Source organism: Plectropomus leopardus, chromosome 16 (genome assembly GCF_026936395.1).
Source record: "Plectropomus leopardus strain MGB_pleo_1.0 chromosome 16, ASM2693639v1, whole genome shotgun sequence".
In the NCBI taxonomy this organism is placed as follows: domain Eukaryota; kingdom Metazoa; phylum Chordata; class Actinopteri; order Perciformes; family Serranidae; genus Plectropomus; species Plectropomus leopardus.
Genome location: NC_142191.1, coordinates 23761968 through 23776183, shown reverse-complemented (window position 1 = coordinate 23776183; position 14216 = coordinate 23761968). Strand labels below are relative to the sequence as shown.

At 37.6% G+C, this 14216-nt stretch overlaps 1 protein-coding gene across 2 annotated transcripts; it reads left to right on the top strand.

Moving 5' to 3' along the window:
- The first annotated feature begins 628 nt into the window (after positions 1-628).
- Positions 629-13675, top strand: tdrd15 (tudor domain containing 15). Of its 2 annotated transcripts, none has more exons than XM_088089679.1 (5): positions 629-715; positions 2710-2779; positions 5033-10846; positions 11644-11807; positions 12516-13675. In XM_088089679.1, the coding sequence occupies exons 2-5, from the start codon at positions 2748-2750 to the stop codon at positions 12527-12529; spliced, it is 6024 nt and encodes a 2007-aa protein (XP_087945805.1). In that variant the 5' UTR covers positions 629-715; positions 2710-2747; the 3' UTR covers positions 12530-13675. The 2 variants fall into 2 exon arrangements, with proteins under 2 accessions (XP_087945805.1, XP_087945806.1); XM_088089680.1 differs by lacking the exon at positions 629-715 and adding an exon at positions 733-940.
- The last annotated feature ends 541 nt before the right edge of the window (positions 13676-14216 follow it).

Here is a 14216-nt window from a genome sequence, read left to right as displayed (position 1 = left end):
GCAGTATTTATCTATGACTAGTAGTAGTAATTGAAGAATAAGTGGCCAAAAAATTTATAAGTATTTGAGTAGCTCAAAATTATAAAAGTAGAATACTTCCTACCTGAAATTAATACTTTGAAACCTGAGCAAATTGGCTTGGCTTTCAAAAGTATGGAAAGAAGACAATGCAAGAAGAAATTACGCCAAAATTTGAAAAAAAAAAAAAAGTACAAGTAAATTACCTGTAAATTAGTCAAAACAAAACAAGTCAGAGAGCATTAAAAGAAAGGAAAGCAAAAATAGAATAACTATGAAAAAAAATTAACATAATTTGAAATAATTAAATTTGATAATTATCAATATATTTTTTTCCTGGCTTTTTTTTTTTCTTTTTTCCCCAGACAGTTGTCCCTAGCTTTTTTAAAAACAACTTTCTTAATCTACTTATGTCTTAAAGTTGGTGGAGCATTTATTACAAAGTGGCTCATTGCTTTCTTTTCCCCCGATTTTGAAAAAAAAAAACAACACTATATGCTCAGGGATTAAAGGCAAAAAAATACCCTTCAGATAATTTCCATATTGCTAATATTCATATTTTAAAGATTTAACCTTAAACGCAGACGTTTCTCAGATTGTTTGTTGGAGGAGAACCGGAAGTGATGTCAGACACGTGCTGCAGCATCCGGAGTGATTTGGTTAATTTGACAGGTGTGTGCATGAGGCGGTATGAAAGGTAAGAAGCAGTCTGTGAGAAACACTGTGTAGAAAGATGTCGATGTTTCTGTACACTGACGATTATGTGAAACACGAACCGAACACAATATAGGCTGAATATGAAGTTAGCTTCCGTAGCGTTTAGCGTTAGCTTCAACATGCTAGCTTAGTTTAGTTTTTACCGCTAATTCTCGCTGAACGCCACTTTACACCGCTGTGAAAAAGTCTGATAAATCACTTTCAGGTAGTCTTGGCATCCCTTCGTTTTCTTTGATGTTTGGAAGAAGACAGTTTGTCAAATGACTACTTTTCAGCATCGTATTTTTGGGCACATTACATTGCTGAAGTTTAATAGCTAAATTGGTAAAAATCGAAGTAAGCTGCACATTTGTGTCCAGTCATTCTCACTGGGTTTAACTGACGATTGCCTACCGAGACTATTAAAATAATAAAAAAAGTCTGATGAAATAGGACTTCTTGTAATGTCACTGTCATCAACTAGTAAATTAGTGTTCTTAAGCATCAATAGTTATAATTCACTAATATAATACGTATCTGCATGAATTGTATTTAAGTAGGTGTTTGAATGCAGTTACTTGTAACGGAGTATTTCTATAATGTAGTTTGTACTTTTACTTTAGAAAAAAAGTCTGAATACTTTGGTCACCCTTGTGTTAATCATATTAATGCTGCCAGTATATATAATTAAGGTTAAACCAGAATGAGAATAGAAATATTAAAGACTGACGGATTTCAAAATATTTTTTAGACGTTAAAATAAATAAAATTAACAAAAACACTAGCACAGATGTATTCCACAACCAGATGTTCTTCTTTATGCTGGGTTTCTTTATCACGTAGTTAATCCTTTGTATGGTTTGACCTCATATTGCATATGCATTTTACTAAAATACAAAATCTGGCCACATTTGAGTTTAAGTACTGGAAAGACAAGTTTCAGACCACCCACCACTTCATTATTTTTATAATATAATCAGTGATGGGTGAATGAAGCCTTAAGAAGCTATGCAGCTTTCTATTTGTGCTAAAAGGAAAAAAAGAAAGAGGGATAAAAACTTTGGGTCTTAAAATGAAGCTAACACAGTGACATCTGGTGGCTCGTGAAAGTTAAAGCAACCCATCAAGACTCATGCCAAAATGATATGACATTTATAGTTTTAGTCTCTTATGTGTGTTAAAATTCCTGTGTGTTATTAAAATTTTCATACTTTTTATCAGAAGTGCTGCATTTAATGTAGATGTTATTTTGCAATATCTTATAAAAAATAATCAATGCATTTATTGTCCAAAAATATTTTTGCTGATCAGAAACATTCAAGTAGCTTCTCTGTAAGTTTATGTGTTTTAACTTCATATGCATTCGTGTAACATTATTACTTCATATGACCCACGGTCTAAACACAATGTGTTGAAAAAGTGTGCTTTACTGGTATGAAACAAGCTTCTTAGCCTGGATGTCCTCTGCTCAATTTTAAAGATAATATAGTTGTGTTATTTTAAGTGCTGCACTATGCTGTACACACAAGCTAACCTGTGATGTATTCTTTATCATGCACAGCCTGCTTCGGTACATCAGCTCAGTGTCATTTGAAATTAAAAATCTATTGTAGACCACAAATCTTTTTAATGTCACTTAGACTTTGTCAGAAGTCAAGTTGATTTTATTTTTTCTTATTAAAGAAGATTACTACACAGAGCCGTATTTAACATAAAACTTAAGGAGGGGACAGATGTCCCTGTGTGCTCAATCAAGATCTGGTGCCTTGCCTCTGGCGATAGAAGTCCTTAGGTATAAAGGTATTCCTCAAGACCAGCGTTTGTGTGTTTGGTGTGATCTTGAAGCTGTTGAAAATAATGTGCCAAAGCCTTGCTTTGTTAAGTTTATGCACTCTTAGTATGTAGAGGTTAACATCAGGACTGTTTTTTGGTCTTTTGTGCTTTTTTTGTTCTGTGCATGATAGTGAGTACATTCAGTTCAAATTTTTCTTTCAGGTTCTGTTTAGGATGCGACCGTTTCTGATCCTGCAGCCATGCAGTCAGCGTTGGGCTCTGAACATCAAAAGTGAGTAAAATAACGCATCAAAAGTAAAGTGATGCTAGAATGTTGTTACTTGTGCTACAATGTACTGTTTTTAGATTTTTTTTATGGGTCTTTCTTTTTTGGGATTGTCTGGCCACCTGGCCATTCTTGTGGAAGCAATATCTCAACAATGCCTCTGAGAATTTATCAAGTTTTTGAAAATGTTTGCTTGGACTCAAGGATGAGCTGATTAAATTTTGTTATTCAAAGGTAGGGTTGGAAAATAACTTTTTTGTCCACCTGCCACTGTGGTTGACTCCATGGATTACCACAGCTTTTTTTTGGCTGGTGAGTGAAGCAATTCTAACATCCATTTGCATATTTGACCAGTAACTGGTGCTAATTTTGTACTCTGGTCAAAGGTCACGCTAACCTTGCATTTGTCTCATTCTTGTAAACGCGATATCTCAAGAACACCATCAGGGAATTTCTTCAAATTTGGCACAAATGTTCAAGTGGACTGAACAATGAGCTGTATAGAACTTTGTGTTCAAAAGTCAAGATCACTGTGACATCATCCGTCTCATTCTTGAGAATGCAATATCTGAAGATGGTTTCCTCAAAATTGGCACTTACCTCCACTTTGACTGAAGAATGAACTGATTAGAAGGGGGTGGGTGAAGGATCCATAATTTCACATACATACATACATGGACTTGACGGGCGCGTGGATGTTTAACTCAAGCTCATAAATGGTCTGTAGCTACAACAAAAAATGTTATTTGCTAATGGAAATAAACCTACAAACATTTAAAAAATACCATAAATGAGGCACAGAGCTCATGGTGATTCTTTATCTGATACACCTCCTATTTTTGATATAGTTCACTATATTTACAGTATGCCATTTTATTTGATTGTCTGAATTCTGGTTATTAAATTTAGGCCCTACATTGTGCCATCTCACAATGCAGTGTGTGGTATTTTATAAATGTGACAATGATTTATGTGTTATTTCAAACCTGTGATCACAATAATTGAGTGTCTAAAATGTCAATTTACTGCTCATTATAGAGAAAGAGTGTAGCAATCCATTGATCTGCATCGATATGTCAATAAAATGAGCAACGATTATGCAACATCAATGCAAATTGAAAATATTGATCTGCATCATCCTCTTTCAGATGCGCCTTTATTTTGAAACTCTGTGTCTGCATCACACTGCGTCAGGCAGATGATGGCAAGCAGCCAAAAGAAAGATGATGAGGATAACATTATTCACTCGAAAATAAATCAGAAATTTGTTTTCAGAGACAGGGCTAACAGACAGAGCACGTCATATGTAAACAAAAGCTGTCCTCAGAAAATACAATGCATATGCTGGGCATTTCATTTTGCTAACTCGCAGCAACACTAGCTGCTCTGTTTCAACAATGTTTGACTGATAAAATGTGCATGCAGGCTGAAATTCATCTGTGCTGTTCTTGTTGGGAGAGGCAGTGACTTAAACAAGCAGTGAGTAAGAGAAAGCATTAATAATACATGTAAAATGGTAGAGTTATGAGTAAAGAAAATGTCCAATAGCCTCTACGCTAATTTATGCAATGTAAAATGCCAGAGGCTTATGGTAAAAACGTTACTGTGTTGTATATGTGGGGATGACGTGACTTGCAAAGACAATTGTTTTGTCTATGATACTTGACAGTTATTATTGAACAGAGTTTTGTACTTTTGTTAAAAGATCTTGGTATTAAATCATGTTTTGAGGATGTTGGGAGAAGTCTGTCTTCAAGTCAGATAGCCCTGAAGATTTAGGAAAAAGATCATGGTCTGAGGTAAAATGAAAAATTTTTTCTAGCTTTTTGTCCAAAAATTATTTTTAAAAAAGAGTTGGCAGCTTCCTCTGTGACTGACTGTGTTAAATGAGCATATAATATTGTTTCATATGGATTGGCCCCTAAATTGAATCAAATCGAAATCATATCAGTGGCAGACTTTTTGAGATCAGCAAATACTATATCGTTGTCCAAAGTATCAATTTAATGTCGTATATGTTTTTTTGAGGAAATCAGTGATATATACCCTAGACTAAACTATAAATTATAAAGGGAATAGTGGATAAATGGGTTAACTTAGCCATAGGCTTCGTTTGGCTCTACACCCTGAGCACTGAAATAGTTTGGAAAATGGAAAGATTCTATTGCTAACTAATTAAGTCATAAACTCATCAGCTGATTCGCACTTGTCTTGATTAACACTGTTAAGGTTAATTATATATGTCACTTTAATTTGCAGGTCTGGTCCATCCATGCCTTGTGCCCTTTGGCCAGTGGACCTCAAGTTAACTCACTTGGACTGGAACCCTGAAGCCACCCTGATACACTTCCAGGGACAGTACCTTACCATATGTGAATTTGACTATAATGTTTTGCAAGGGGAAATACAAAATATACCAAAGACCAAAGCTGCAGTGGAAATTGGAGAGTTTTGCCTCGTGGAAGATTTCACCACATGCCGCTGGTACAGAGGAAGAGTCCAGAACCGACACAAGGACTTGTTTGATGTTTTCCTAATAGATCATGGCAATGTCTTGAGTGTCGACATCGCCCACATATCTTCTTGTTCAAACGACCTGTTCATCCTGCCTCCCAAGGTAGTTTGTGGCTTCCTTGCAAATGTACTGCTGCTTCAAGGTTGTTCTCCTTCTTTAGTGGATGTATACCTCTCTAACCTAATTGGGAGTAATGTCACAGGTTACATTCAAGCCCTCCTGCCCCACAAAGTGCTCCTTTTGGAAGCCCTTGACATCAACAATGATCTTGTGAGACATGGGTTTGGGAGGCATGTGGACACAGATACATTTCTTCTCTTGGTTGGGATGCTCACAGAGGTGCCATTAAAACAAAACATAGAGCCAGTGCCTGACTTACTCATTGAAAAACCAAGGGGACAAGAGTTTTGCTTCAAACCATCTGGTTTGCAGACATATGAAGACATTCTGTCATTCTGTGGACCAAGATTGAGTTGTGGGACACGTGCCAAAGTGCGTGTAACTGCTGCTGTCAACCCTAGTCTGTTTTACTGTCAGATGACCAGTATGGAAACAGAACTTTGGGAAATGTCAAAGAAGTTGGCTGCTGTTAATGAGTTGAAAGCCAAAGAACACAATCAGAAGACTCCAGAAAATCTGGGTTTACTGTGCTCTGTCAAAAGTAAAGATGGGAAATGGTATAGAGGCTTTATACAGCATCTCCCAGTTAATTCTCAACTTAGAGTTTTGTTCATTGACTACGGATTCTTTGAATCCGTCAAAGTTGAGAGCGTCCACAGGTTGCCACCTGATCTCTATTCTACACCCATCATGGCGTTCCCATGCTCGCTCTCCTTAAGTGATGAGAATGAGGCGGTCAAAACTCAACAGTTGAGTTTTCTCAAGGCAGGTTTGCTTGGAGGAGTTTTAGATGTGGAGATCGTACATTTTGATGAAGAACAGCACCTCTACACTATGACAGTCATTGGTGCAGCAGATAATCATGTGGAGGAACTAGAGCCGATTCATGAGCTTCCTAGAATGAATATACAGTCAGTCTCTCAGACAGAAGAAATGTTACCTCAGTGTGGCTATTTAAATTGTGAGACCATCATGAGCAAAGTGTTGCATCAAGCACTAGAAGCAGAAGATCTGGATGCAGACTCCGTCTTTGTGGGCTATGTTGAGCATGTCCAGAATCCAAACAGCTTCTGGATCCGAACACAAAAACGCAATGATGAGTTTGACGACATGATGTCAAAACTGGCAGATAACTTTAGCCAAGTGAAGCTGGATGAAAACGTTCTTTTGAATCCTGAGCCTGGGACACTGTGCTGTGCAGTTTATGAGGAAGACATGCATTTCTACAGGGGTGTAGTGACAGACACTCTTGAGCATGGAGCAGAAGTCCTTTTTATCGATTTTGGGAACATTGAGAAAGTGCCACACATGTTGATCAAGAAGATACCTGAGAAATTTGCCAGCAAATCAGCCTTTGCCTTCTGTTGCACCCTTCTTAATGTTATTCCTTTTGATGACGACTGGAGCAGTGCCACCTCTGACTTTTTCAGACAAGCTGTGTCAAACAAAGCCCTTCTAGTTCATGTTGTCCAGATGAGAAAAAACAAACTTATTGTCGATCTCTATGAGATGGGAAATGACAACAATCAAAGTATCACTGAGCTCCTGATCTCCTCCAAACAAGCTCAATACTGGAAAAACATTACCATAGAGCCTGTGGTACAAAACAATGCAAATGTGATAGAAAAAACAAGGTGCCCAAGAGATAGTGTGACATCAGACATCAGTGGGAATACAGAACCATCAGAGGAGGAGGAGAAGGTGAAGGAGGAGGAAAAGACGAAGGAGAAAACATGCAAAAATCAAAATGAAAAGACAGAAGCCCCCTCTAGCTTCAAAGCGTTAAACATCAAGCCTGGGTGTGATTTCGCTGTGGGATGCTCTTACATCAAGTCTCCATCAGAATTCTGGTGCCAGCCTCTAGATAGGGTTCCAGCTTTGGAGGAACTGATGGATAAAGTTCAGCGATATTACTCTACCCACACAGTCCCCCTCCAATCAGGGAATTCATATTGTGTTGCAAAGTCACCTCAAGATGAAAAGTGGTACAGGGCTCTCATCACAGAAAGACAGAACGGTCATGCCAGAGTGTTCCTGGTTGACTATGGCTGGAGCCTCCAAATCAAGGAGCACAATCTCCAAGCAATAATGCCAGAATATCTGTATTTGGAAGTACAAGCTTTTAGGTGCAGCCTTTACAACCTGATTGAACCTAATGACCCCAAGAACTATGGGGATTGGAGTGAAGAGGTTTGTAAGTCGCTGAAAGAGTTTGCCCTCAACTGCACAAGTGGTCTAAGATGTACAGTTCTTTCTCAGCTGAATGTGAAAAACAAAGGGCTGTGCAATGCTGTAGAACTCTACAACACCCAAACCCAACAGAGCATAACAAATTTGTTCTTGGAACGGGGCCTGTCAAGCAAAGCAACAGTCTCAACAATGCAGTTGTCCACAGCGTCTCCTGAGTCTTTTGTCTACTCTTCATATGACTTAGGTCCTGGAAATGAAGAACAAGTCTACATCACTCATGTTAGCAGTCAGTGGGATATCTACTGCCACCTTGAGAGAAACACTAAAGTCATTGAAGAGCTCGAAAAGAAAATTTCAGAGGAGACTGAGAAAAAGATGCAAGCTAGTACAAGACCAGTTGTAACAAAGCTGTGCCTGGCAAAATACTTTGATGGCAAATGGTACAGGGGCTTTGCACATCCTGTTCAGTCGCCTCTGCATCTCAGTGTGTTTTTTGTGGACTATGGAAACACAAACATATCTGAGAAAACCCATGTCATGTTTATCCCCAGAGAATCTGCTGATTTGTTGTACACGCCCATGCAGGCTGTGAGATGTAGCCTTGCTTCAGTGTCCAAGGAAAAGCTCTGTGCAGAGGTCAAGGAATGGCTTAATGGTGCAATCCTCAATAAGCAAGTGAGAGCCATCATAGCTGGAAAGAGTGAAGATGGTTCATTTTATGTTGAACTGTTTGATGGAGACGTTAACATCAACAGGAAGGTAAAGGAGATCATTGCCAGTCATTCACCGGAACCAAAGACAGTTGTGAGTTTTGAAATGAGCAGCACAAAGACAAAAACTCGCCATAAAACAAACACAAAGACTCTTGTTGAGTCCAGGAGTCAGCGTGAAAGGAAACCTTCAAATTCTTCCACATTGAATGCCTACAGACACACTCATGTTGGGAGTGCACCCAGCCAAAAGAAAAAAGACATGAAAAAAGATGTTCAAGGGAAAGCTAAGATGAAGAAGATACAGGTAAAACAACACAATGAGGATAATGAAAAGAGCTGTGGCCCTTTAAAACCTCATAGAACCTCTCAGTTGAAACAAGAAAAAGAGTACCTTGAAAAAAACACAAAGTCAGCACAGCCAAAGGAAACAGAGATTCCTCAGCTGTTGAGCTTGCCAGATTTAAAAGTGAGCGCTGGTTTCAGGGCAACATGTTTTGTTTCCCACATTGACTCGGTCAACAGTTTTTTCCTTCAACTGTCGGAAGATGAACCTGCCATCTTGAAAATGGTTGAAGACCTCAATTCAAGTGTCTTAAAAGATTCCTTGATCACCCCCACTTCTCTGAGAATCAATGACCTTGTTGTGGCTGAGTATGAAGAAGATGGCGCTCTGTATCGTTCTGCTGTGAAGGACTTTGAAGGAAGTTCCTGTTTCAAAGTTGAGTTTGTTGACTATGGAAATTCTGCAATCGTGGGGGAAAAAAAGATGTACTCCATCCCAAAGAAGTATCTTTCTCAGCCAAGATTCAGCATATCATGCTCCCTATTAGACACAAGCAGGTACGAAAATGATACTTCTTTCACTGATGCTGTGATGAACAGGCCTCTCATGGTTGACTTTGTCCATCAACATGGAACTCATTGGGAGGTCAAGTTTGAAATTCTTGATGGACCAGTTGGTCTTCCACTGGCACTTGAACAAGCTGCTGAAAGTAGCACCAAAACCAGAAATGAAAAGGAGGGTCCTGTGATTTCATCTGAGGTAGAAGAGAAAATGAGATTCTGTGACGAAGAAGACTTCCCAAGGAAAGAAGTGAGTGAAAATGAAACGACTCAATCAAAAAGAATGACTCCTCAAGTGGATGGTGAGAACTTAATGCTGAAAACGTCAGCTGCCACACTGTCACCTAAACTAGAAGCACATAGGACATCCACCAGAAACATGGATGATATTGAGGATGAAAGAAAAACCTCAAAATCCTCTGTCAAAGCGATGAGTGATTGGGCAGATGAAATCCTACCTCAAATTATTCAAACTAAAGACACAAAAAAGGTTACAGTTCTGTCAGTCTTAACTAACGGCAATTTTTACGCCAGACTGAAGGAGACCAGTGAACTGCTTGCTGCATTGGAAAGTTGCATAGCTGACAACCTCTACAAGTGCAAGATGGTAACCAAAGAGGATCTCAAAGACGGTCTGAAGTGCTTAGTTCAAGAACACAAGCACAAGCAGTGGTACAGGGCTGTTGTTCAACGTGTGGGACAGGAAAAATGCCAGGTCCTTCTTATGGATCATGGAATAAAGGAAGAAATTTCGAGTAGTTCTATTCGACAACAGTGTAGTGAGCTGACAAAAATCCCCCACTTTGCAGTTTTGTGCAAGGTGAACTGCCTTGGGTTCAGTGAGGGAGTGGGTGCTGAAGAATTGTGGTGTGAAACTCTCAAACCAATGATAGGCAAAGAACTCAAACTGGTGTTTGTTTGTTATTCAGAAGCTGATAAACTTTGGAAGGTTGAAATTGTCATCAATGAACTGTTCCTCACTCACCAGATCACAACCTTACTGCAGCAAAATGAAGAGATGATCCTGCCATCCTCTGAAACTAGAACTCAGAAAGCAAAAGAACAATCCAACTTGGACACAAGCACTCCCCAGCAACTTGACTTTGCCCCTGTTGATACAGACAAAGCGTATTCTGGCTTTGCCGCTGCAGTGACAACTCCATTTGAATTTTGCGTTGTTCTGGAAGACTTGCTTCTCGTCATGAACAAAGTGTCCATAATGTTGGACGACCTCCCTGGACAGATGCCTCCTCTTCCTGAAGCCCACCTTGTCCCTAACACCTGTTGCCTGTTGAAATCAGACACCAAGAACAAATGGTGCAGGGCTGAAATTGTACACATTAACAACACAGCAGTTTTTAACCTGGTGGATTATGGTCATCATGAATGCATCCCATACAAGGACTGTGCCCAGCTGAAGAGGCTTCCTGAGGAGATGACAAACCTCCCAAAGGTAACATATCCCTGCATCCTGAGAGGGGTGAAGCCGGTTGGAGAGGATGGGCAGTGGACAGATGAAGCAGCAGTCTTCTTTCAGCAGTGTTTGTGTCAGAAAAACCTCCAGATCTTCTTCAGGGAGTTTGTGTCAAACACACACTGGAAGGTGGACATCCTGGCAGATGGCATCCATGTTGCCAAGGAACTGGTGGATGCTGGACACGGCAATTATATGGACATCATGCTAGGACTGAGGTAGGCTCTGAGCACGTTGTATTTATCATTATGCAATACTTTTAGCAACATGTCTATAACTTTTATTTTTCACTTTTTCACAATTAAGTTATTAATTTATGCAAAGTGTTGTCAAAAATATTTTGGCTACATCTCAAATCTAAATGTCTGAAACAGTATCAGTACTCATTTTCTGCAGTTACTATCCACTTATATCAGCTGTGCTTTCTTGTTCTTTTATTGCAAATGTGTACTACAGTCATTCTGCCACAGACCAAAAAAGAAGTAGTCTTTGACATCGCCTTGTTATAATTTTCATTTACTAAAAATTTTATATGTTATGGCCTAGATGTAATTTTTCCATGTGGTATACAAAATGGTATTGAATATCAATGTTTTTCAGTGTTTTCAATTCAAATTCTAGTATAGAGACAACAATACTACATAGAACACACTATTTTGAGAGCAGTAAAGCTGCAGCAGCATCTATCGAAGACATTTCATTCATCAGGGGTGATTTCCTGGACTTATACAAAGATATCTGAAACTAAATAATTTTGAATCCAAAAAAATGGGATCAAATCAGATTAAAAATGTGGTTCTTGGTTTTTGCAACAGGAAAAAAAAAACATTTTAAAATACTTTATCATTTTTAACATTAATCATTTTAAAATTGGCATTTTTCAGAAAAAAAACCCCCAAACTGTTAAATTAAAAACAAAGTGACAATGTTGCTGTCAAGAATGGATAAAGAAAAATGTGTGCAGATTTTGAAGCTTAATACATATATCTTTTTTCTTTATTTCTGATACTATCAGGTTCCAGGAACAGAGCCCACATAAAGCTGTTCGCCTTCACCCTGACAGTGAGGAGGAGTGTGGCCAGGAAGATGAAGACTCTGACAGGAAGTCACAACTATCTTTTGAGGCTCCCGACAAAGTAGAGAAGATGTTACTCAGCACTGTGTCTGGAACAAGGCAATGTAAGCCGTTTTGACACACTTTCTTCTTTCACGTTTTTCTACCCAAGTAAAAGTATATGTTGATCACAGCAGACAGCTGAAAGATGTTCATCCCAGTTTTGCTGCCAATATTGACCAGGCATCAACTTAATTTGATTTAGGATTGACTTTCTTCTTAGTGAATATTAAATCTGTCATTTTACCTCTTTTAAATGAAGCATTAGCAAAATGTGGCATTATGGTTGAAAGCAGTTTGTTTTCACATGCTGGTAGAAAGACATCCAGTGGTTATTGAAAAGCTTTGCATTCACTTTTTTTTCTTTTTAATCTTTAATGTACACAAACAAAAATCCAAAACAATTTTAAGAAAGTTAAAAAAAAATAGCATTGCACATACACACAGGTAACATTTACTTTTACATTTAATATAAACAACCATATTTGTGTAGCAGAGAAGACAAAATGCTGTTAAGTAATGTCTATGCATTATAGAGTAGGGTCATTTTTTAGTAGGTTTTGCATATAATGTTTGCAAAGACAGAATAAAAGTTTCTCTGTTCACCACTATTATTATTTATGATCTGAAGTACACAGAAAAGAAAAAACTTGATTCTAGGGCTATGTCTGGCATTATATATAGGGATATGTTTTGTGGTAGGTTGATAATGCAATCAGGGGAAAAAAACATGTTACAATCTGAACATTTTGTTTTGCTCTCTTCTGTTACAGGTCTTTTGATGTGAAAGCAGTCTCTTGTCTTGTTAAATGAGCAGCGATTCAGAGATATCCCTCCACCGAGTGTGATATGCTGCTTGTTGGATGTTAGTGCTTAATGTTGAGCCTCACTACTTAAACTATGAGAATTTTTCCAGAAACAGATTTACAAATAACTGATTTGTTACATTTAAGATAACCATTGTTACCTTTAATTTACTTTAAATGTTATGTTAACTGTCTTTAAGTTTACTGATTTGTTTTAGTTTGAGTGTCTCTGAAAGTCACTAGCACCATGTTATTTTACGTAAAAGCTCAAGCAGTCTAAGTTAGATAAACATTCAAAACGTTAAGTTGTGTTTTATTGAAATTTAAATGGCTTGTTCTCCTCATACAGGGTTCTTTACATTAATAATGTTGATGGTTGTTTAGTTCACGTTAGTAGTATCCATTACTAAGTGTTGAAAGAGTGCTTCATGTATAAAAAAAAAAAAAAAGGGAAAGAAAAAGAGGTAGCACAGTTAGAACTGCAGTGTTTGTTTTAACAAGGTTGCCAAAATATAAAATAACCAAGCCAGACATTTAGTTTAATTCTAAATTGCACATTTTATAAGAAGCTTGTAAATGGGTCTAATTTGATAATTTTGACTTCTTGTGACCTTTGACTCAAAATATATTTTCTATATTACATCTTTTTTACAATTACTGCCTTCTGTTGAATACGTTTTGAGTTGATTGCAAAAGGCCCTTCCTGGTGCACCATTAAATGCTGACTGATATTTGTTTTGCTCTCACATATTTTGTTTTTCATCTAGCTCTGGGATGGAAGTTCATATGTTTGTGTGAAAACTAAGTCCTGAAGTTACCCCTTTAGACAATGATGCTCCACCACTGAAGTGCGCTGTTGGAGGTTATATCATGCATTTCTTACCATTCAGTTAGTGTGAACTTGTATTAATATACTCAGGAGGTTTGGTTGTGTGCTCAGTGAAGGGGAAACAGGGAGTACATTACAGTATTTGAGGTACTATAATGGCCAATAACAAACCCAAATTAGCACACTTTTTGATTTTCCTGAAAATCTTTGTTATGACAGACTATACTATGATATTTATATGGCATGCTGTACTGTGCCCCTTTATTGACATTGTACACTCACATTTTTTATGGCTTACTATATTATAAAATATTTTTGTGCCTCAATGCAGGTGATAGCTGAGCTGAAGGCAGAATTATTTTTTTTTTACATACTTTATTATGGAGTTTGTTTTTCACACTATGATTTTTAATTTTCTTTTTACAAACTGCATTATGGCAGGGTTTTTTTGGGCAAACATACTTCACTATTGAGGTTTTTATTTTTGTTTTTATGCATATACTAATCTTTTTTTTTTTACATACTATGCCATGACTATTACATTTTTTCTCTGATTATTTTTTTGGCATTAGTCTTTATTAAAAAAAAACAATGCAATCATGACAGGGTTAGTGAGAGGGGATGACATGTAGCAAAGGGCCATGAGATCCACAGCAGTTGCGGTAAAAATGTTCTGGGTTTTTTTTGTTTTCTTTTTTGACATATGGCAGTTTTTTCTTTATTTTAGTGCAAACTATACAACAAATCTTTATTAACCATACTATGCTGGGATGTTCATTTTGACACAATATAATACAATGTTTATTTGGCATACCATTTTATGGTTTATTTGATACACT